Genomic DNA, 25,385 nt, shown 5'->3' on the forward strand with positions numbered 1-25,385 from the left:
TGAACGTCTTACTGAAGTCCATAGATCACATTCACCGCTCTGCACTCATCAATTCCCTTTCGTTAGTGCAAAAAAACTCTGGGATATTCCTGGAAATACATCCGAGGAAATTATTTGGGTTGAACTGAGAAATAAGGTGATCACTCTTTCCTTATTGGGATTCTATTATAGACCCCTTTAATAGTCAGAGGGAATTTGAGAAACGAGTTTGTAAGGAGATCTGTTATCTGTAAGAATAATAGGATGGTTATGGTCGAGGATTTTAACTTTCCAAACATAGACTGGGACTGCCGTAGTGTTAAGGGTTTGGATGAAGAGGAATTTGTGTCCAAGAAAATATTCTGATTCAGTATGTGGATGTACTTAGAGCAAAACTTGACCTACTCTTGGGAAATAAGGCAGGGCAGGTGACTGAGGTGTCAGTGGGGGAGCACTTTGGGGCCAGCAACCATAATTCTATTAGATTTAATGTAGTGAAGGAAAAGGATCGACCAGATCTAAAAGTTGAAGTTCTAAATTGGAGGAAGGCCATTTTTTGACAGTATTAGGCAAGAGCTTTCAAAAGCTGATTGGGGGCAGATGTTTGCAGGTAAAAGGATGGCTGGAAACTGAGAAGCCTTCAGAAATGAGATAACGAAAGTACAGAGACAGTATATACCTATTAGAGTGAAAGGAAAGGCTGGTAGGTATAGGGATTGCTGGATGACTAAAGAAATTGAAGGTTTGTTGTTGTGGTTCTGTTCGTCGAGCTGGGAATTTGTGTTGCAGACGTTTCATCCCCTATCTCGGTGACATCCTCAGTGCTTGGGAGCCTCCTGTGAAGCGCTTCTGTGATGTTTCCCTGGCATTTATAGTGGTTTGTATCTGCCACTTCCAGTTGTGAGTTCCAGCTGTCCGCTGCAGTGGCCGGTATACTGGGTCCAGATTGACGTGCTTATTGATTTGAATCTGTGGATGAGTGCCATGCCTCTAGGAATTCCCTGGCTGTTCTCTGTTTTGGTTTGCCCTATAATAGTGGTGTTGTCCCAGTCGAACTCATGTTGCTTGTCATTTGAGTGTGTGGCTACTAAAGATAGCTGGTCATGTCATTTCGTGGCTAGTTGGTGTTCATGGACAGCTGGAACTGACAACCGGAAGTGGCGGAGACAAATCACTATAAATGCCGGAGGAAACATCACACAAGCGCTTCACAGGAGGCTCCCAAGCACTGAGGATGTCACATAGACAGGGGATGAAATGTCTGCAACACACATTCTCAGCTCCACGAACAGAACCACAACAACGAGCACCTGAGCTATAAATCTTCTCTCAAACTTTGAAAAATTGAGAGTTTGTTTAAGAAAAAGTTGGAAGCTTATGTCAGGTGTAGGCAAGATAGATTGAGTGAATCCTTAGAGTAAAAGACAGTAGGTGTATACTTTGACTGAAATCAGGAGGGCAAAAAAGGGGACATGAGTTAGTTTTGGCAAATAGAGATACGACGACTCCAAAGAGGTTTTTCAAATGCATTTAGGACAAAAGGGTAACTATGGACACAATAGGGCTCCTCAAAGATCAGCACGGTTGATCAGCATGGAGATGTAGGAGACGCTAAACGAGTATTTTGCATCCGTGTTTATTGTGGAAAATGATATAGAAGATATAGAATAAAGAGAAATAAATGGTGACATCTTAAAATCTCCATATTACAGGGGAGGAAGTGCCAGATGTCTTGAGATGCATAAAAGTTGAGCTTTGTACTTTTTTTTAAAGCTAACCACAGGTGTAAAGAGAGCACAGGTGGTGATGGAGATTTATTAACTGCATGACATTAGAACTGGAAAATCAACCTTTTGCTTTGGCCTATTAATGTTACAGTTTGGAGAAGTGCAGCAAAGCAGCTCCAGGATTCCAGCAGTCTGCGCAGAGATGACTGGTTGAATGGCTTCTTTCTGTGCCATGACCTTTCCTAAGGTTTCATTCTGGATTCTGATGATGCTGTAGGTATTATTTGCTTTCTCAGGACAGAACGCATGGCCAGAGATATAATGAAGCAGATGGGAGGTGATCACATTGTTGTCCTTTGCGTACTGAAGGGAGGTTACAAGTTCTTCGCAGACCTTTTGGACTACATCAAGGCTCTAAATAGAAACCAGGACGAGTCGCTGCCAATGACCATTGACTTCATCAGATTGAAAAGCTACTGTGTAAGTATGTCCTTGTCAGCTGTAGAAGATGGCCCAAATGGGCTGTTTGAGTTACGTATTGCAGTTAGAGGACAAAATAATGTAGTGAAACGAACTGGAGACAGAACCAATATGTTATGATTTTGGGGGCAGGAACAGAGTTGTTTCGTACCATCAATTCTGATGATTTAAAGTGGGATTTTCAAGTTGATGGGGGAAAAGCTGATTCGGAATAGGTGGGATTCATGTCAGGATAGGTATCGGTGCTGTGGCATTTTTTTCAAAGCAGGACACCATTGTAATGGACGGGCATGGATGTTTTTTGTGTGGGATCTGCTACACTCCAAGGACTGGTTTATTGCTTACTGCTTGGGAATTTAGTTGTGAACAGTGATAGCTGCATGTTTAATTTTTAAGCTTTGTGGATGCACCCGGAATTCGGAAACAGGGATGTTGTGGAGGGATTTGGGTGGTCGCTGAGGTGACATTCCTATCATGGGAAGGTAAACAGATTAACCTATGGACAGAGGATACATATGCTTACAAGTGCCACTGTGGGGAAAGTAGGCACATTAAATTTCTCTCTAGCATTCTTTACCTCACTCATAAATGCTGGGTTTTCCGAGTGTTGGGATGCTTCGCTGCTCAAGGTTAAATTCATAATGGAGATGAAATTTGAGGCATGCACCCTCATTGAAATGGATAAATAAGCAATCTACCTCCTGGGGAGCAGTTTGCGTGGTCACCCTCTGTTGACACCAGAAGTGGGTGGGTTGGTTTGGTTTTGTGATTTCTATCACCCACCCCATCCAAATTCACTTCTAATAACTTCAACATCCCACTCCTGCCAGAGTCAGCACCCTCCAGAAACCTTCATGTGTAAGCCTAGACCTTGAATATTGGAAGGCTGTGCAACCATGAGGTCTGGCAGAACTGAGCTCAAGTCAGTGCTGGATCCAAGCGACACAGGTACTTTTAACAGCAAAAGGTGACGTGAATAACATTCATCACTTGGATGTGTAATCTCTTTTTCATTTCCCTTACTACTAACCTAAAGGCATTTAAAGCCCATCATATTACCTCTAATGGTTCCTTTTTAGTGAAATCTCCTGAATCATTAGGCTGGGATTGAACTGGGCCTTGCTGCTGGGGTTATAGCTTTGTGGGAGGGAGAGGGGGTTGGAGTGGGGTGGGATGCAGTGAGGAGGAGAGAGAGATAACAAGGGGTTGCTGGCAGTGGGATGTGTGCAGCTGGCCCCTCAAGCATTGATGCATACTAGAGGATTAATAATGGTCCAATTCTCAGTTAATTAAATGCTCGCACACCAAGCTCCCTACATAATTGTGATCCTTTCCCACCAAACCGGAGGGACTCCAGCAACAAGTGTCTGTATGAAACGTAGAAATGTGAAGTGCAACAAAGCAGTGAATAGTGAAATTGCAATGTAAACACAAACAGGAAAGTCCACAATGGATTCAAATCCACAGTAGGTTTCAATAACTTATAACAAGGAACTGAGTTAATTCCTGGTGACGTCCAAGTGAATGCTTCGGGTGTATTGATCTTCCATCTGTTACTCCTGCAAAATTACTACACCCTTTTCTCTATCTTTTGTAAAGAATGACCAGACAGTAGAGGAGGTGAAAGTTATTGGAGGGGATGACCTGTGCACGTTGGCTGGAAAGGTTAGTATACTACTCACTCTCTCTCTGGTGCCATAACAATTTAACTATATTTAAGTGTATAGAGTGTGCATGTGCATACAGCTGACTGTTGTGCATGGCATGACATGCTGCGAATCCCAGAGTAGCACCCAAAATACCACTCCCCATCAAGCAGATAATGCTATTGTTTTCAACTTTCAACAGCCAAACATACAAATGAGCGTGAGTATGTGGCACAGCCCCTTGAACTGTCTCTTCCAAATGTGGTTTATCTGATAACTCTATATTCCTACCCTTTATCCTTCCACCCCCTTGCTTGTGAAGAATCTATCTGCTGGATTGCCTTTTTTTTTAAAAAATGCTGTTCCTAGATTTTTTGTGAACCGTGGAGGGGGAGAAAGTTAATGGTCTTGGATGTTTCCACGATCTGTCCTGAGTATAAACCTCTTGTTCTAGTATTGATCCAGGGTTTTGCAGTTACCTGTTGTCTGATGCTGTTCCAGATGGTTTGTCTGACCTTGTGTTTTTGTTGAAAAGAAAATGCTTCATAGAAGTAATCGCCACCCATATGCCACTTATTTAAAACCCAAACACCAAAAAATGATATTTCCACCTTTCTTCACAATCTTTCCATCATTGATTTAGATTACAGTGTAGAAACAGGCCCTTCGGCCCAACAAGTCCACACTGACCCGTTGAAGCACAACACACCCATACCCCTACATTTACCCCTTACCTAACACTACGGGCAATTTAGCCAATTCACCTTACCTGCACATCTTTGGACTGTGGGAGGAAACCGAAGCACCCGGAGGAAATCCACGCAGACACTGGGAGAACGAGCAAACTCCACACAGTCAGTCGCCTGAGCCAGGAATTGAACCTGGGTCTCTGGCGCTGTAAGGCAGCAGCACTAACCAATGTGCCATCGCCACCCACAATGCTACCCACATCGTGACATCTGACATTGCTTTTAAGTTCCCCAGCCTGGTAGCTCCTCCTCTACGTACTTTATCCCTTTGATTCTAGCATTGTGTACTTGCCCTCCACTCTCACCTCCAGGGATTTCAGAACCTTTTTATAGCTGACCAGCCCAGTTGGACTCAGGTGAATTTTGGCTTCTGGTTCTACTTTTCGAGCCTTGCCTTTTTTCTTCAATTCATTTGAATAAAGCAGTGTGCATCAGTGGGTAGGTAGCTGAACATTTAATTCTCAATTTTGATAGTGTTATACAGCACAAAAACAGACTCTTTGGACCACTGCCAACTTTAATCCCAAACTAAACTAGCCCTACCTGCCTGCACTTAGCGCATATCCTTCTAATATCCTTATCCGAATGTCTTTTAAACATCTGTCACTTCCTCTGGAAGTTCATTCTGGAAGCACATTACTGTTTTATTTTAAAAATGTTGCCCTCCTATCTTTTTCAAATCTTTCTGCCCCTCACCTTAACATTATGCCACTAGTGTTGAAATCCCCCACCCTAGGAAAAAGGCACGTGCCATTCATTTTATCTATACCCCACATGATCTTGTAAACCTCTATAACGTCATCCATCAACCTCTGAAGGTCCAGTGGGGGCAAAAATGTCCCAGCCTATACAGCCTCTCCTTATAACTCAAACCCTTCATTCCTGGCAATTTTTCATTAAATTTCATGTCTCCTGTAACTTTTTAAACAAGCATTTAATTATTTATTCATGACCACCTTCACTTCCTGGCCCAAATGTTTGAGGTGGCAGGATTCCCAGGACTGGGATTGAATATGGTACACAGAGTGGCTTTGGTGGCCAGTGGAACTGCTGCCATAGATTATGGGCAGCAGCAAATTCAGTGATCTGCTTCTGGAGTGGCTACCCTTATTAAGAATTGTAGTTCAACACCAAGAGCTGCCACTCGATCGGAGGAATGACAGCTCAGCACCTCCAGCGATGGGCGTTGCTGGGATTGCAGCAAGAGAATGAGGGTGCCTCAGAGGTTGGGAGCACTCTGGTAAGTGGGGCAGATGATAGCTTACAACCTGCTAGGAAGACCTCAACTAGTGTGGGTGACGAAGCACACTTGGGCTGTCCGTACCCTTGGGGTTCTGCTTGGCATCACAGTGTCCTTCAGTTTTTCACCCTGCCATCTGACGGTGCTGGGCACGTTTCTGTGGAGGATGCAGGGGATGAGTGGTCTCCTTATCGGGCTTCAGACGACTCTGCTATCCTTCAGCCCCCCCTCTCCCAACAAAATGGGTAGCTAATCTACTAACTTACCCACCAATATTGCAATGGAATTCAGTGCCGAGGGGGAGATGTGCTTTTTGCTTGCTCTTTTTTTTTTGGGTTCATTGTTGTAAAGTTTTTTTTTCCAGAATAAATTGGGACCCAACATGAGAGAAATAATTATGTCACAGGAAGACTAAGATGATTGGTAATGGCTATTAATTTGACTATTAAAGGTTACTTTCAGGTTGAAGGAAAGATAATGGAAATATTGACTGGTTACGAACTAAAAGGCCAGTAGGAAATTAAGAGCTGAGGAAATAAAATAGAGATGCAGGGCCAGATGTGTTTTACCTGTATGATGTGATTGGTGGTGCTCCCCCATTATGGTTTGTAATTACCACACCTGTAGCAAGTGTTGGTTGATGAGACATTCCTCAAACAGAGTTGATGATCTGGAGTCTGAGCATCAAACACTGTGACACATCAGGGAGGGGGAGAGAGTTACCTGGATGCTGTTTCAGGAGGCATTCACATCCTTTAGATTAACTACCTCCAAATTTGGTGTGACTATGAGCAAGGTAGGTAGAGGGATTCAGGAGGTAGAGCTGAAGGAGCCTCTATAAGCTTGAGCTTGACTACCAGGTTTGAGATTCTTGTTTCTTCTGTGGATGAGAGTCAGGATGATAAGCAAACTGACCATGGCACCATGATACAGGAAGCCATCCAAGAGGGTGAGAAAAGAGAAATGTAGTTGTAATTGAGGATAGTATTATCAAGGGAATAGACAGTGTTCTCTGTAGCCAGGATAGAGTGTTCCAAAGACTATGTTGCCTGCTTGGTGCCTGTGTTCAAGATATCCCATCTGGGCTGCAGAGGAACTTGGAGTTGGGGGAAAGATTCGGTTGTCGTGGTCCATGTCGATACCAACAATATAGGTAGGAAGAGGAAAGAGGTTCAGCTAGGGGATAAATTTAAAAGTCCGAACCAACGAGGTTATACTCTCCAGATGACTACCTTTTTACCATGAGAATATTTGCACAGGTCAAACAGATTAAAGAGTGGCTCAAAGTTTGTGAGAGAAATGGGTTCCATTTTGTGGGACATTTGTGCCAGTACTAGGAAGGAAGGAGCTCTTCCAATGGGATGGGCTCCACCTGAATCATGGTGGGACCAGAGTCGTGGTGAATTGCATAACAAGAGCTATGGGTAGAGACTTAAACAATAATGGTGGGGCTGTTCAGTTGATGGAAAATTATGGAAAAACCTGAAAGCTGGGGAGGGTTCAGCAGTGGTCCAAGTTTCCAGAACAAGGAATAGATCAGAGTACAGAATGTATAGGAATGATAGGATGTTGTAGATATCGCGTGGCTGCAAGAGTATCTGGGATGGGAACTTAATATCCAAGGATATATGTCCTATTGAAAAGAAAGGCAGATGGGCAGAGGGGGTGGGTTGCCTTGTTCGTAAGAAATAAAGTGAAATTGATAGCAAGAAGTAACATTCCCCCACCACCACCGATGGTGAGAGTTGTGCACAGGCCTCCTAGCGGGATGGGGAAACAAAAATAAATTGAATGTGCCTTTCTTAAATGCCTTTTCTATTACAATAATCACGGGAGAGCTTCAAGGTGCAAATGAACCGGGAATCATGTTGATCCTGAGGAAAGGGATTTGTGGCTTATCCACAGAATGTTTTGAGGGCAGCTTGTTGTGGAGCGCACTAGGGAACTGACAGTTCTGGATTGGGTGATGTATAATGAAGCAGAGTTGATCAGTGAGCTTAAGGTGAAGGAACGCTAAGATAGAATTCACACTGCAGCTTGGGAGGGAACAGCTGGAATCGGATAGAATAGTGCTAAAATTTAGTAAAGGTAACTACTAAGACTGGAGGGAAGAGCTGGCCAAAGTTGATTGGAAGAGGACACTAGCAGGGAAGATGGTGGAGCAGCAGTGGCAGGAGTTTGAGGGTAATTTCGGAGGCACAGCAGGAAGAAGCAATGTATTAAGGGAGGATGAGGTAACTGTGGCTGACCAGAGAAGTCAGGGACAGCGTAAAAGAAAAAGCATACAATATGACCAAGATTAGTGCAAAGCCAAAGGATTGGAAATCCTTTTAAAAACCGGCAGAGGGTAACTTAAAGGAAATGAGGGGGAGATGATTAAGATTAGATTACTTACAGTGTGGAAACAGGCCCTTCGGCCCAACAAGTCCACACCGACCCGCCGAAGCACAACCCACCCATACCCCTACATTTACCCCTTACCTAACACTATGGGCAATTTAGCATGGCCAATTCACCTGACCCGCACATCTTTGGACTGTGGGAGGAAACCGGAGCACCCGGAGGAAACCCACGCAGACACGGGGAGAACGTGCAAACTCCACACAGTCAGTCGCCTGAGGCGGGAAATTAAATATTAAAGATTGCAAGACTTTTTTAAAAGGGAAGAAAGGCAATAGTGATATTGGACTGTTAGAAAGTGAGACTGGAGAGATTGTCATTTCTGTGTTACACATTACTGAATAGCTGAATAAGTACTTTTGCATCGATCTTCACAATGGAAGCTACCAGCAGTGTACCAGAACTTGAGACTCAATGGGCACAGGTGAGTATCGTGGCTGACACTAAGATGATGATGCTGGGGAAGCTGAAGATAAAGAAATCAGTCTGACCATAGAACATAAAACATGACAGTACAGTACAAGCCCTTCGGCTGTCGGTGTTGCACTGACCTGAGGAACCACTCTGAAGCCATCTATCCTAAGCTATTCCATTTTCATCCATATGTTTATCCAATGACCACTTAATACCCTTAAACTAGGCAAGTCTACTACTGTTGTAGGCAGTGCATTCCATGTCCCTAAATGACCAGATGGACTACACCCCAGAGTTCTGAAGGAGATGGCTGAGGAGATTGTGGAGGATTGGTGGTGATCTTACAGGAATCACTGGAGTCAGGGAGGGTCCTGGAGCCCTGGGAATAGTTCATGTAAAACCCCTGTTTAAGAAGGGAGGAATTAGGAAGACCTTAAACTGAAGGGCTTAGCCTGACCTTAGTTGGTAAGATTTTGGAATCCATTATTAACAATGAGATTACAGAGTGCTTGGAAGTGCATAGTAAAATAAGGCTGAGGTTATGCCTGACAAATCTGTTAGAATTCTTTTGAGGAGATAATGAGTAAGTTAAACTAAGGAGAGCCAGTGGACGTCATCCAAAAGACTTTGACAAGGTGTCACACAAGAGGCTGCTGAATAAGAGACCAATGTGTTGGGGAAAGGTACTAGCATGAAGAGAAGATTGGCTGATTGGTCGAAGGCTGAGAGTGAGCATAAGAGGTCTGTTTCACGATGGCAGCCAGCTACTAGTGGAGTTCTGTAAGGATCAGTGTTGGGATTACAACAATTCACGTTACACATTAACAATCTAGATAAAGGAACTGAGGGCATTGGCAAACTTAGCAACAATGACAGAAAGGTTGGAAGGATAGGTGGTATTGAGGAACTGGGGAAACTCTAGAAGGACTTGGACACTTCAGAGGAGTGGGCAAAGTGGCATATCGAATTCAATATGGGAAAGTGTGAAGGCTTCAAGAAGGCTAGAATATGCAAGCAGAGATTATTGTAAGGCTCTGGTCAGACTGCATGTAGAATATCGTGTGCAGTTTTGGGGTTGTTGAAAGGGGGGGGGGGGTCCGGGGTGATAATGTCTGGATGTAAGTTTGCTCACTGAGCTGGAAGGTAGCCGCTCAGCCAGCAAACTTAGATCCTGAACCTGAGCTACATATCTTCTCAAAACTTAGAAGAAAAGATTTTTTTTGATTTGGATGTTGTAAATCAATATGGTGGGAGGCAGCCTTGACAACAGCCATTTTATGTTAAAGAAGAGAAGAGGGAGAAGGACTGAAAAGATTGATCAATTAAAGCTGGATTTGGTTGGAGTCAACTAAGCTAAAGCCAAAACTATCGCACTCTTCACAAGCTACTAGATCTTCTAACAATGTACAATTTGATTACAGATCATTTACTGTAAAGTTGATTGAAATCAAATTCTTTTAATCTCTTGTTTTTTCTTCCCTGTCTATTGCTACATGATCTAGAATGTTCTAATAGTTGAGGTAAGTCAGTTATGTTCTCATTTCCTAATGTCTGGCATATGTTGTATGACTTCTAAAATGCAATGGGTCTCCTGGTTTATGAAAATAGACTTTCATGTGCTATCAATTTAAAACATGAGTCTTTAATTTCGAATCCCCTTACTATTTTGGTAAACTATTTTAAATCTCACAATAGGGGTCCGGACAGAGTACTTAGAGAGAAACTGTTTCTGCTTATAAAAGGATCGAGAACCAGAAGGGACAATTTTAAAGTGTTTTGCAAAAGATGCCAGTGGGAAGTAGAAGAGCACTTTCACAGTCGTTCAGGATTGGAATGCACTGTTGTGAATTGTGGGTGAAAGCAGCTTCATCAGAGTTAGGAGTAGGGCAATTAAGCCTGCTCCATCGTTTGATACGACCACGGCTGGTCTCATCTTGGCCTCCAATCCACTTGCCTGCCTACTCTCCATAACCCTTCAACCCATTACTAATTTTAAAAAAACTTCCTTCTTAAATGTCCCGGCAATCTCTGCACTCTGCGAGTTCAGTTAAAGCATTCAAGAGGGCATTGGATGATTTGTTTCTCTCTGAACTTGTTATTGGGTCAAAGTGGATGATTGGCACCAAGTCAAAATACCCAGCGAGCCAGTGCAGGAATATTGGGCTGAATGGCCTCCTTTTGCACCGTAACAATTCTGTGATTCATGTCTGAGCTCACCCAACTTCAATCTCTTGCTCCTTCTCATTAGAGGCAATCCCTATAGTTTCTCAGGCCCTCAGCCCTGGGGTTCCCTCCCCAAACCTGCAAAATGTGCAGCTAAATTTGAGTTAATGGTGAACTAATGTTTTTCCAATTTCATTTTATTGCTGGGTATTAAAACTCAAAGGATGTGGAAATCTGGGAGAGAAAACCAGCCTTCCAGTTTTTTGCTATTACAAATTCATCCTCCTTTCTCCCCACACCCCCCTCCCCCAACTGAAAAGCTGTTTCCTGAAATGCAGTCCACTTGTGTATTCCTTCACGTGGTTTTATATGTTTTACTAAACTTTTAATGGACTTTAACCAGGAAAAAAAAGACACCAGATTCTATGGAGACTTGACAGGTTTGATGTGGACAGGCTGTTTCCTTATGGGAAGATCTAGGATCTGATAGTATGATCTCCAGAGTAAAGGTGTTGCCCATTTAAGACGGGCAAAGTGGCCTGCCTTCTCTCTCTGGATCTGGGGGATTCTTTACCACAGAAGACTGTTGAAACATGGCTGTTAAGAATTCTTCAAGACTGAGATAGACAGATGTTTAAAAAGTAACGGTAATGAGGATAATGCAGGAAAGAGCAGTGGATTATCCAATCAGTCAAACCTGAGGAGCAAAGCTGATGGATTGAATGGCATACTTATACTCCAATGTGCTATGGTGTAAGATGACATTATTAATTAGTACCAGTCTACAGCAATATCCTTCTCAACTGGCACTTGCATATCCCAAGAGTGAAAGAACTTTCCCATATATTCACAATGATATTTCAGAACCTCTGGTTCCTTCTACAACAACACAAACTTTTATTGATATAGACCCTTTAGCCCAGTAACAGATTCCAAGGTGTTTCTGTGGCATGCAATCAAAGTTGGCACAATCTGAGATAAAGTTATGTTTTTAACATTCCTTCAAGCAAGGGAGAGATTGTGATGTTTAGCAAAGCCAGTCCAAAGCATATTGCACAGATGACTGAACGTTATGCTGGCATTTATAGAATCTCTACAGTGCAGATAGAGGCCATTTGGCCCATTCAGTCTACACTAGCCCTCTGTAGGGCTTCCTACCCTATCACCATAACCCTGCAATTACCATAGGTAATCCACCTAGCCTGCACATGACTGGGCAATTTAGCATAGCCAATCCATCTAACCTGCACATCTCTGGACTGTGGAAGGAAACCCAAGCATCTGGAGGAAACTCCCAGAGACAGTCGGCGAAGGGTGGAATTGAACCCAGGATCCTGATGTTGAGACGAAGCAGTGCTAATCACTGAGCTGTGGGGTAACACCCTAATCAAGAAAGAAAGCAAATTTGGGTTCTGCCCCGTCCAAAACGGAGACATGTTGAGGGTTGTAGGATTTGGAGGAAGTGAAAAAGATGAGCTTGGGGTGATTGGTAAGCCAGGATGAGAATTTCAAAACTGAAACAAGATAGGGATTATGAGAGCAATGGATGAATGAGTTAGTACATTGGAAAGGCTTCCTGAACAGAGATTCAACCTGTGACTGAGTGGTTGGCCTTGCAAGATGCATGAAAAACCCAACCTTATGTTAAGTGAGTACATCTAAGAAATGTGACAATATTTCCTGCCACATTACAGTCATCATTGTGTTAGGCCCAGGACATACAATCCCTTGAACCCACCATCCTGTCTCGGACCTTGCTGATTATAAATAAATCTCAAAGACCTCTTTGCCACATTTTAAGATTTCTTGCCATGATATCTTTTGTTTGCAGTTTTTTTTTCTTTTGAAAATGGTACTTCTCTGCTCTGTTCACCCCTCAACAAGGTGATTAAATTTAATCCAGAGGACAATGGGACTGAATGATTTAGATAAGTCACAATAGTTGTCTAAGTCAATGAGATATCAACAAAATAAAGACAGTTTAGCATTCTTCAAATATCATCATAATTGTGTGTTGGTGTATATATTTGAGATCAGGTTTTTTTGTTTGGTTCTTTCATGGGTTGTGCATGTTACTGGCAAGGCAGGATTTGTTATACATCCCTAACTGAGTGGCTTGCTAGGCCATTTCAGAGGGACATCTAGAGCCAGCCATATTGCTGTGGTTTTGGAGTCTCATGCAGGCCAGACCAGATAAGGATGGCAGATTTCCCTAAAGTACATTTTATGAACCTAATGCATTTTCACATTAATCAATGATATTTGTTGTGGTCACCATAATTTGAGACCAGCACTTAACTTATTAAAATTAAATTCCACTAATAGCTTTACATGGGATATGAAAACTCACCCTCTGATCTCATGGTCTGGATTTCTAGTCCAGTAGTATTACCAGAACATCACCATCTCATTTATGTTAGTTTCTATGACAATTGAACTATAAGGAGGCAGGAGTAAGTCATTTGAGCTCTCAAACCTGCTGTACCATTTAATGGGATCATTCCTCACCTGACGTTCCTCACATCCACTTTCCTGCCTTTTGCCTGTAACCCTTTATTCCCTGACTAATCAAAGATCTACCTGTCTCGTCCTTAAAATATACTCAGGGCAAAGCTCTTTGTGGCAAGGGGTTCTAAAGATTCTCAACCCTCAGAAGAAGATCCTTCTACGTTGTCTTTAAATTGGTACTCCTTCTGAGACTATGCCCTCTGATCCTAGACTCTCCCATAAAGGGAAACAGCCTCTGCATATTTACCCTGTCAAGCCCCTTTAACAATCCTATTTTTCAATGAGATCGCGCCTCAATCTCAAACTCCCAGTAAGTAGAGTCCCAACCTGTTTAGTCTTTGCTCAAAGACTATCCCTCTATACCAGAGATCATCCTTGTGAACATTGTCTGAACTGCCTCCAACAATTCTGTCTTTGGCTTGGTTACACACCGCATGGTCAGTTTTAAAAATTATTTTAATTATTCTTATCACCGCTTTCTTCATTTAAAATTAACATCTGTCACAACCGGGACTAAACGGTCTTGGTTTTGCAATTAACTATTTGTTTCAAGCAGAATACAAACATTATAGCTGATTGAAATAATGTATGGATTATTAATTTAGGGTCTTTCAAGCAAAAACTAACATTGTATTTTACAGTTGACTGGAGAAGTAGAATGGGAGACCGAGACCATCAGGCCCCACTGTCAGAACCATTAAGTCAACAGTGACACCCATACAATTAAATTGAGGGATTGAAGGGATGCTGGGGGTATTGTTAGTTTATCATTGTGGAAAGATGATTGATCTGGGTATAATGTACTGCTATTTATTGCCAGTAATGTTAGTTTTATGTAGTACTACTTTAATTTTCTTCCATCCCGCCACCCACCGCGTTTGACTGGTTGAATTCCGTTATCTGGTTATAATTCAGTGCCTCGTGTTGCTTCCCTCTCCAGGACATTGTCGAAACTGGGAGAACTATGAGGAAACTTCTCACACTCCTAGAAAAATACAAGCCACAAATGGTCAAAGTAGCAAGGTAGAGTGCACTTCTGTTGGCCATTTGGCACTTTGACCCCTGTACAACATCAACTCTGACCTTTTGGGTGACTAGGGGGTGATGAATCGAGCTGCCAGAGGAAATGGAAGCGGGTACAGTTAAACATTTAAAAAAAAAAGTCTGGATGAGTACGTGAACACAGAGGATTAGAGAGAGATGGGACAAAAGCTGGCAAATGGGACTAGGTCAGATTGGAATGTCTGGTTGGCACTGACAAGTTGGACCCAAGGGTCTGTATCTCGCTGTATGACACTGTCTTTATAATTCTCTTGTGCAGCAGTGAGGGAGTACTATATTTTGAGAATCTGCTGTACTCTTAGGTGAATCTAAAATATCCTATAGCTCTATTTTGAAGAGGAGCAGAGGAGTGCTTCCCAGTGCCCTTTCAATATCTGTCCTTCAATCAACAGCACTATAAAACAGATTATCAATAGTCTGTGGTGCAGTACTAGTGTCCCTACAGGTTGATTTAAAAACTTTTTTTTGGTCATTTATCTAATCATTCACACTTCCTGTTTGTGGGATTTTGCTGAGAAAAAAATTGACTGCTGCATTTATGTGGAAACCTAGAAAATAGGGTCCTCTGGGTCGATGATCTTGATTTGACCATCCAGCTCGGTGCCCTGTTCCCATTTTCTCCCCCATACCCTTTGTTTTGACCTTTGACTGTTTCTGTAGTAAAGAATTCCACAAGCTCACTACTGTCTGGGTGAAGACACTTCTACCCAGCTCAGTCTGAAATGGACTACCACAGATCCTTGTTCCTGTATTGTCTACATTAGAGCCAATGAGAAACTTCTGTGTTGTGTTAGATGTTGGGATGCCCAAACTCTTCAATGGCTTATCAGAAATGAGGGTTTTTTCCCCTTGTTATCTCAATCATAACATCATTAGCAATGACAACATCTGACAATACGGTATGTCAATTTAAGGCAGATACTTGCATTTCTGAAGTAGAATGTCAATTAACATTCAAAAATGCACATAATCACATGAGCTGAACTAACAAGTTGTGACGCATTGTTGGATCAAGGAGTCCACTGTGATTGTACATTCCATTACAATTTAGTGTAGTGACCTTGAATATTCTGCCCTATGCCCCATTCCCTTCATGGTACATGACCAGTTTTTCACTGTGTTGGTTTAGGAAGTCACTATATTGATTTTATTTTGTTTTTATTTTAATTCATGGGATGCTGGGGTCAGGCCAGAATTTATTGTCCATCCCTAATTACCCCAGTGAAAATGGTCATGAGCCACGGCCTTCAACCACTACAGTCCGTTGGGTGCTGTTAGTAAGGGAGTTCCCAGACTTTGATCCACTGACTGTAAAGGGACAGTGATTTAAGTTCTAGTTTGGGATAATGTTTGGCTTGGAAGGGACCTTGGAAAACCACTACTTGCAGTGTGTCTACTGCCCATGATCATCTAGGCAGTAAGGGTCATGGATTGTGAAGGTGCTGCTGAATGGGCCCATGTTAAATGACTTTGTTTCTCTTTTGAATCGACTTGCAGCTTGTTGTTGAAAAGGACCCCTCGAAGTTCAGGATATAGACCAGATTGTAAGTACTGCACTCCGTTTACTTGATGAATGTCCGAGAAAGAAGGTTGAGCCCCAGCACTAATCTCCTGACTGGGAGTTAGCAGTTACACCCAGTGACTGGAGGCTGTAAAACAGCCTGCTGTTACAAAATCAAAAATATTATTTTTTTTGAGATATTTTGGGACAAAAGTCTCCAACTTTATATCCAAGAAATATAAAGATATCCAAGAGACCCAATGGCTTCTCAATCTTTGTGCTTGGTGTTGAGCAGTACAAACTAACCACAGTATTTTGCATTTTGTTGTACCTTTTTCAGTGTTGTAAAATGTATGCTGTACAGCAGCACTCACAAACCAACGTTGACCCCAAAGCGCAAAGGATATTTACGTAGATGATCAAGGCTTTAAGAATAAGTTAGGTTTTAAGGCACTCTTAAAGGGGGAGAGAATCTGAGAGGCATAGGGACAGAACTTGAGAGCTTGGGTCCTCACTGCTTAGTCACGGCTACCAATGGTTGAGCCATTGAAATTGGAACTTTTAAAAATAGATTATTTTCTGGAATATGGGCTCATCACTGATCTTGAATTAACCTCAAACTGAGTGGCTTGGTAGGCCATTTCATAGAATTAAGAGGCAACCGCATTCCTATGGATCTGAAATTGCATGTAGGCCAGACAGGGTAAAGACAGTAGATAACCTTTCCAAAAGGACCTATGTGAACCAGATGGGCTTTTAAATGACAATAGATGCCTTCAAAGTCACAATTGCTGAAGCTAACTTTCTATTTCAGATTTATTAATTGAACTATAATTCTACCAGTCGCTGTAGTGGGATTTGAGCTCATGTTCCAGAGCATTACTCCCATATTTCTGGATTACTAGTCCATTGATGTCACCATTAGGACACCACCATCTTGTAAATGCACAAGAGGGCAGTGTTTGAGGAGGACTGAAATGGGAAGGTTATGCAATTAAAGATGTAACAGTGAGAAGGGATAAGGCAAGGGTGGGATTTGAAATCCGAAGTGAAATTTGAAATGGTCATTGCTGGACGAGGGGCCAGTATCAGTCAGAGAGAACCGTGATGATGGGTGAAGAGGACTTTGTGTTAGGATGTTTGGTGTTTGGGTTTTTTGGTGAGTGCATGTTTATGGGAGGACAGTCAGGAACCATTGCTGAGATGCAAAGGTGACATTTTAAATCATTATACTGAATTCACATAATTTGTTTATCACTTCAGCTTTGTTCAGGGTGTGGGTTATCCCAAAGTAACCAAATGTAGTTATTGGATTTAGGCTGCAAAATGCACATAATGCTTGCTAGTGAGAAATAATCCAGCAATCCAGACTGTAATCCCTAGAATTTCTTTCCTAAAACTCTCCAAATCTCTGTCAGTCTTAAGGTAACCCTTTTAAAAGCCACCTTGACCAAACACTTGGACATCTTTTGCAATGTCTGTTTTGTTGACTCCGATGTTAATTGTTACAGTGAGGTTTCATTCACTGGAGGTAGGTTTCACTGGCTGGGTCAGTATCTATTACTGAGTACTGGATAAATTGCAGCAGCTTGTGAAGTTCTGTCAAAGGTGCTATATAAATACAAGTTGCTTTTGCTTCACTCCTCATTTAGTAGAACTGCGGAAGGGGAGATGACAAATAGATTGCCCTGCAATCAGGAATTCAAAAGGACCCTCCATAATTGTAACTTCATTGCCTCTAAAACTATGGTCCCCTCAAAGGGAGGCTGCGAAAAATTGTTTTAAGCAAGTTTACGCTCTTGATTTTAGTATCTGAAAGAATGGCAAAAGCTGATTTCAATAGTGACATTCCAAAGGAAATTGGATATAGCAGATAGCAGGACTCTGGGGAATGGGATTAACTGATGTCCTCTTTCAAAGAACTAGCACAAGGCCTCATCAGCTGAATGGCCTCCTCCTCACCATTGATTCCAGTGAGGCCAGTTCATGGATTGAATTGATGTACCAAATGGTTGGAGGCTGTAATTGGAAGACAGGAAACATTCAGTAAGGTTGCAATCAAAGGGACTAAACAAAGTTTTATCTAGGGACATTGCAGTTACCAGTGGTTATGGTGCTAACATTTAATGCCTTGTTTTTTCAGTTGTAGGATTTGAAATCCCAGATAAGTTTGTGGTGGGATATGCCCTGGATTACAACGAGTATTTCCGAGACTTGAATGTAAGTATGCATTGCTACAAGTTTTATTTGCAACATGAATTTTTTTAAATGATGCCTTTTAGACTCTGAAGCTTCCACACAAGTTGCAAATGAGGGTTCTTTTTCACGTTGCTTTACTTGTGCAGTCATTAATGGCTTGTCCCAATTCCTCATCCATTAACTCCAAGGTTTTGTGTTGCCCAGCTTTATTAGATCTTGCGAATGCATGATCCAGTTCTGCTCCCCTCTCTCATTATCTTTCATGTACAGTCTAATGATATGCCTGTCACATTGTCCCCTCTCCTCACTCAGTACAATAGCGGTAGCCATTTGGAGTGGAACTCCACAGCCTTCTGGACTCCATATTGGGTCCAACAATTCTGGGACTTGAGGCATCTTCCCCTATGTCCTTGTCCTTATCCCAAACCCCACACAACCCATTGACCCCCATTAGTAGCTATTCAATCTCCTATGCTGATCATTATCCACTCCTTTATCTATTCAACTGTTCTTCTCTCCACATATCATTTACTCCTTAACCCTCTTCCCCTACTTAACTTGTACATTTAATAAAACAACCTTTTCCTAGCTACCATCGATTCTGAAGAAGGGTCACTGGACCTAAAAGGTTAACTGATTTCTTTCCACAGATGCTGACAGGCCTGCTGAGCTTTTCCAGCAACTTTTGGTTTTTGTTTGATTTCCAACATGTTCAGTTTTTCAGGTTTTTATGGAATGTGATCTCTTCTGGGTTCTGACACTCGGGCCAATAAAATCTTGTTTCCTTGTTCAGATTCAATGTCCATATTTCTGGGCGGAGGCAGTGTTGCTTTTCCAGCATCACTCTAATCTCAATATATCACTGTAATAAAGACCCAGACTAATGCTCTGGGCACCCGTGTTCAAATCCCATCACAGCAGTTGGTGTAGGTTAATCTCTATTAATAAATCAAGAATTGAAAGCGAGTCTCTGTGATGTTGAATATGACAATACCACTAACTATTGTGAAAAGCTGTGGTTCATCTAAAGCTTTCATCTCGGGAAGAGCATCTGCTGTTACCTGATCAGGCCCACCTGTGACTCCAGACTCTCAACCATGTGGTTGACTCTTAACTAACTTCTGAAATGGTTGAATGAGTGACTCCGTTCAGTGCAATTCAAAATGGGCAACAAATGAAATCCCTTCACAGGAGGGTAATCAAACAAAATTCCATTCCAACCGACATTAGGATATTTTGGAATGGGTGAGCCTGGTTGGAAGGTACTCTCTAAAGGAGAAGTAGTTTCCCCTTCCAACTCCATTTTCTTGCTGCACTGCCCCTGGGAGGTAGTGCTTGTAATTTGTTAATTATTTAACCAGTGACACCGATGATCTGGTGATGAATAAAAAATTATTCCACCTTTTCTCATTTATTTGTTGAATTTAGAGAATGGTGTCCACAGATTATAACCCAAGCATTTGAAGACTTAATCACCAGTAGCTCGAAGCAAGAGTAGGCCATTTGGCTCTTCAAAATCCTGCTCCACTGTGTTGATTTAAAATGAGGTTGGCCAGTTGGATCTCATTGAGTATGTGGGACAGTCAGGAAGCCCTAGCTGACATATAAATAGGAGTCTGAGTCTCCTGACTTCTCACCTGTTGGGACGGGCTCTGAGCTGACCAGAGTCCGTATACTGTGCACATGTAAATAAATGGGACTTGATGACTGGATACCACCCTCTATACTGTTACTTCATCCACCATTCAGCATAATCATGGCTAATCATCCAACTCAATACCCTGTTCTTGTTTTCATCCCATTCACTTTGTTCCCTTGAACATTATCTATTCCTTCCTTGAAAGCAGTGGTAGAGTGATTAAAATTAAAGACACGCCAGCTGTCAAAAACAGCTTCTTTTGTAGCTTGTGTTCTACGCGGGGCTCTCTTGTTTGTATTGTCTCACCATTGAGTCAGTTTGCAGGTTGAGGGGATTTAAAAAAAACCAATGAACTGAGGATGTTGGAAGCGGAAACAAAAATAGAAATTGCTGAAACAAGGAGGTCTGGCAGCATCTGTAGGGAGAAAGCAGAGTTAACCTTTCCAGTGGCCCTCCCTTCCTGTGGGGCTCAGGTCTTGTTCCTGAGACTTCAGCAAACCCTGGGTTGGAGCTCCGGTGCAGCACAGGAAGTGATTCACTGTAGGCTATAGTATCTCAGGTGAGATGTTAAACGGAGGCCTGGCCTACCCTGTCAGTTACACCTCGAAGGTCCCACAGGAAGAGCTGGGAAGTTGTCCCTAGTGCTTGACCCTCCCTGAACATTCGGCAGCGTACAGGTGATGTGGGAAGTTGAATAGCCTGCCTAACCTGTAATCCCCTTTTATAATGTTGCAGTTAGACTGTAATCAATGATGCAGTAAGTCAGCAGCTTGGCTATATCTGTGAGTAGAAACATCTGGGGGTAAGGGGAGGGTGCCTCCTGAAGGAAAGTTAGCAGCTGACTGACAGATTGTGAAGAGGTGTGCATGCAGTTGTGTCACACTGGGTGGCTAAATCAGTGCAGAGTAGGTCAATATCTCTCCACCCATTCCCAGTGAAAGGAAGTAGGTCTGATCTTCTGGACCTGTTGTCAACACGATTGACTGGCAGTAGCAGCAGCACTCCATAGTGGAGGTTACCCAGAATTGCAGGCTTCATTGTACCCATGGAACCAGGCAAGTGAGGGGCAACAGGCAGTGGTGACCTGCCCACATGGTGGGGGATTGGTGTTGGGTGTGGGACAGAGAGACGAGGGTGGTAGCATTTTGGTTTCTAAATTTTTTTTTAGAGGGAGGAAGGAGGAGATATACTATTGTCTGAGTTGTGACCCCCTAATCTGCAAAGGGGCAGCCTCCAAACATAGTGACTCCTTCCTTTCTACACTCTTCAGACTTTGCAAACAAAATAAAAACAGGGAGGGCTTTTTACTCTCTCGTTCCCATTAATTATGGGCTGGACAGGGAAATCTTGCAGTCAGGTTAAGCGTTTAAAAAACTCTGATCTGACACAATTTAATTGCAAATTCTGGGTGAGCTGTTGATTTCAGTGTTTATCCACCCGCTGGATGTGTGTGTGGGAAGCTGATGGGCTGGGTGTCCACTGTTTTATGTGAAGAGGGGGACACAAAACTCCTCCAACTGGAGCATGCAGTATTCAGGATATAGCTACAAATCACATAGTCATATAGCACGAAGCACATCGTTTGGCCTAACTCGTCATGCCAACCTGGTTTCCTGAACTGAACTACTGCTTTTGGCCAGCATTTGGCACATAGCCCTCTAAACCTTTCCTATCCATGTACCAATGCAAATGTGTTTTGTGTTATAATTTTACCCACCTCTACTATTTCCTCTGGCAGGTCTTTCCATACGTGCACCACCCTCTGTGTGAAAAGGTTTCCCCTTGGGTTCCTTTTAAATCTTTCCACCCTCACCTTAAATCTATGCCCTCTAGTTTTGCACTCCCATACCCTTGGGAAAAAGTCATTAGCTATTCACCCTATCCATGCCCCTCATGATTTTATTAACTGAGGTCATCCCTCAGCCTCCTACACTCCAGGGAAGTAGGTCCCAGTCTCTCCTATAAGTCCCACTCCAGAATCTTGACCTTGGATGGGAAGATGAATTACTAGAATTCTTTTTGACAGTCATTAGCTGCTGCTCAGTCACTCAGAAGGCGTGACCCTACTCTGCTCTGCACCCATCACCTCTTCTCCCCCTCCACCTGCTGGGAATGACAGCTTCTGTCAGCTGGAGTTCTTACTGAGGCAGCCGCTTGCGAAACCAAGACCATCCTTGCAATCCAGCAGAAAACACATCATTGCTGCTGCTGCTGCTTTTTGGCTCCAACTCTGAGGCATAGTGGATTTTCATTGGCCTTTCCCTCAATCTGCCCCTCAGCGGGTGGGAGGTTATCGCAGCAACTCAGACAGGAAATGGGCTATCGCTGTGACACATGGTGTGTGGCTGAGGCTGATCTGGATCCAGTCTCTGTCTAATTGAGATGAGTCACCATCATTATTCAACAGTTTTGTTTTCCTGTCTCGTTCCAGTAGATCTTTTGTAATTGAGAAGATTCTGTTTTACTTTTACAGGTTTAAAAGGTAGGCTGAATGGTACAATCTTCAGAGAAGATTCATTTGGACAGTAACCCTATCCCCCAGAAGATAGTACTGCAAGTATCTTGGAGATATTTTTCAGGTAGTGGTGAAAAATGGGTAGGAAAAACAAGGGTAGGGCTTATCAATTAATGGTAAGGGCTTGGGTAGTGTTGTATAAGAGAGGGACCTCATGATGCAGGTACATAAGTCTTTTTAAAGTTTGCATCGCATACAGACACTTGCCTTCATTGCTCAGTCCTTTGAGGATAGGAGTTGGGAAGTCATGTTGAGGTTGTGCAGTGAGGCCACTTCTGGAAGACTGTGCTTCATTCTGGTTGCCCAGTTATAGGAAGGATATTATTAAGCTAAAGAGGGTTCAGAAGAGACTTACGAGGGTGTTGCCATGTATGGAAGGTTTGAGCTATAAAGACTGGATTGGATGGGACTTTTTTCACTGGAGTGTAGGAGGCTGAAAGGCAATCTGATAGAAGTTTCTATGAAACAATGAGAGGTATAGAGTTAACGGCATTTGTCTTTTCTGTAGGATGGAGGATTAAGGTGAGTGGAGAGAGATTCAAAAAAGACATGACAAGCCAAGTTTTGTTTTGTTTTCAGAGGGTGGTTCATGTGTGGAATGAACTTCCTAAGGAAGTGTTGGATGCAGGTACATCCAACAATATTTAAAAGACATTTGCGTAGCTACATGCTGAACGTAATTCCAAACTAAACCAGTCCAACTTGCCTGCTGTTGGCCCATGTCCCTCTAAACCTTTCCTATTCATGTTTCCATCCAAACGTCTTTAAAACGTAATTGTACCCACATCCACCATGTCCTCAGAAATTTCATTCCACACCCGAAACTGTTTTTTTAAAAAAAATTGCCTTTTGTTAAGTTTCCCTCCTCTCGCCTTACAAATATCACCCCCCCCCCCCCCCACCCCCCGAGTCTCGCAATCCCCAATCCTAGTGAGAAAACTCTGTACCCTTCATTATTTTAGAAACCATTGTCACTTTACTGCTTGTGGGGATTTGTGCACTGATTTGATGATTTCATCCTTCATAAAAGTAACCACACTTCTAAACTACTTTCTTTCTAGTTACACCTGTTCACCAAAACATTAAAACGGTTGAGTGTAATGGTGAATATAAACAAAAAGATTAATGTTGACTTTTTTTAATTAGTAAAACTGTGCCTGTGTCACTTTAAACTTTCTTTTCTTTCAAAGCATATATGTGTGATCAGCGAAAGAGGAAGACAAAAGTACAAGGTGTGAAGATGCAGAGGACGTGTTTGCGATAATGTGAATATTCTGACCAGGAACAAATCATTGTAGATGCTGAAACATCTCTACCCCTTCGATCAGTTGTTTTATATAGAAAATAGGCAATGGAATGTGTGCAGAAAGGAATGTACATAGCTGCACATATGTCAGATTATTTACTATTTTTGTATTGTCTGATGGAAAGGGTTAATTTTTTATATTTGAAATGTGCTGTAAAGTTATAATTTGCCCTCCTGGAAACATTTGAGAGCAAACAGAAATATTTTTGTATTCAGCTGTTTTGTTTATATATGTGCAAATGAGCATAAGGCAGTATCAGAATCAAATCTGCAGCATCTGTGCTCCATGTTTCACACCAGGCAGTGGTGAACAGTTGGAGAGTCAATGGCCCAATCTTGTAAAACTGGACAGCACTACTCGTGAATAAGCATTGTCAGAGTAGGCAGGTGGGCTCCATTTGCCAAGCCTACCCAACAAAGTTGGAGATGGGTTGATGGGATTGAGAGTGTACTGAGCGAGGGCCAGTTGCTTTAAATAGGGCTTCACCAGCGATAAATCCAGAATGATTGGTGGGCCACCAAAGCCAGTAGTTGAAAACATCAACCAATTCGTCCAAAGGCTGGGGGTGTTAAAAACTAGTGGCAAGAAATGTATTCATAGCAAATCCAATTCCTATTGACTTCAATGGGGCAGTGCACCAGACTGAATAGAAAATGACTGACAGATTCACGACGAAGCTGTTTTCATCTGTTGGTGCAGGCCAGTTATAAGGTGTCCATTATTTGGGATTCTGTTTTGTGAGCAATAAGTGGGTGTCCTTCTCCCTCCCTTAGGGCCATGTCCCTCTGCAAAGGTGCACATCCCAGTCCCATGGTGCTGTGGCTTAGTGATATTTCTAATGACCAGGTCAAGGGGAGTTCTGGGGGTGGAAAGGCAAAGACACTACAAGGCAGCAGAGCCTTCTGAATAACAGATTGAGGTGCTATTTTGGCAAATTTCTTTTTTTTTTATCCCATCGCTTGATAGAAAATAGGAACCCATCTACACCAATTTTCTTCTGCCAAAGTAGCAACAAGAAATGAAGAATTCTAAACCCCCTTCTGATTGAAATCCTATCTCATTTTATTTCTATCCATCTACCATTAGTGGGCTTTTCCCTGCTTTTATGTGGCTTGGTCATTGTGGCTATCATCTGATGAGCATGTAAATGTGTTGGCATGCTCTGTGTGCAGTGTTGCCAGATTGGCTTCCCACCAACATTTTAACATTAGGGAATGTGGTGCTTGCATCTTTGCCCTGTAAACATTGCATTTAAGAGCACAAGCTAGAGATCTCAGAGCTGAGTGCATGGTGTGGGATATACTTTTCAGTACATTTGCCATTTCAATGTCGCCTATACATTAATAACCAAATGGTATCTTTCTCTTTATTTATTTTTCTGTGAATGTAAGATATGGATGTATTAGCAATAAACCAAACTTGGCAAGATACCTGACTGGCTCAAAGGGTTGTCTGCAATGACCAACATTGCTTTGGAGACACTATATTTTTATTCATACACTGGATGTGGGCATCACTGACTATGCCAGCCTTTTAACTTAAAAGGTGTTAGTGAAACAGATGGCTTTTACAACAAAGGGCCAGCTCTTTATTCCAGATTTTACTGAATTCCAATTTCACCATCTGCCCTGGTGGGATTTGAACCCAATTCCCCAGAGCATTGGCCTGGAACATTAGTTCAGTGACACTGGCGCAAGGGGAGGCAGTGGTATATCGGTAATCAACCGGTGTGGCTACTAAAGGCACAGAGTGCCTGACTATCTTTGGTACTGTGGTCGTTCTAATAATCCTGGGTATTAGATTGGTGGTTCTGACTGAGCAGTGTTCGAGACAGAGAAATATGGAATGGCATCTGA

The 25,385-nt window shown here is 42.5% G+C and overlaps 1 protein-coding gene across 1 annotated transcript in view; it reads left to right on the top strand.

The window, feature by feature from the left end:
* The window catches only part of hprt1l (hypoxanthine phosphoribosyltransferase 1, like), a 46,757-nt gene extending 21,814 nt beyond the window's left edge, over positions 1-24,943 (top strand). Inside the window, exons 3-9 of the mRNA XM_060837574.1 lie at positions 2,003-2,186; positions 3,786-3,851; positions 10,138-10,155; positions 14,247-14,329; positions 15,866-15,912; positions 18,013-18,089; positions 23,413-24,943. Coding sequence (XP_060693557.1) covers positions 2,003-2,186; positions 3,786-3,851; positions 10,138-10,155; positions 14,247-14,329; positions 15,866-15,912; positions 18,013-18,089; positions 23,413-23,460 — 523 coding nt within the window. The 3' untranslated portion in view covers positions 23,461-24,943. The remainder of the gene's footprint in view (positions 1-2,002; positions 2,187-3,785; positions 3,852-10,137; positions 10,156-14,246; positions 14,330-15,865; positions 15,913-18,012; positions 18,090-23,412) is intronic.
* Positions 24,944-25,385: the final 442 nt, after the last annotated feature.

The sequence above is a fragment of the Hemiscyllium ocellatum genome, chromosome 17 (assembly GCF_020745735.1).
Source record: "Hemiscyllium ocellatum isolate sHemOce1 chromosome 17, sHemOce1.pat.X.cur, whole genome shotgun sequence".
Lineage (NCBI taxonomy): Eukaryota > Metazoa > Chordata > Chondrichthyes > Orectolobiformes > Hemiscylliidae > Hemiscyllium > Hemiscyllium ocellatum.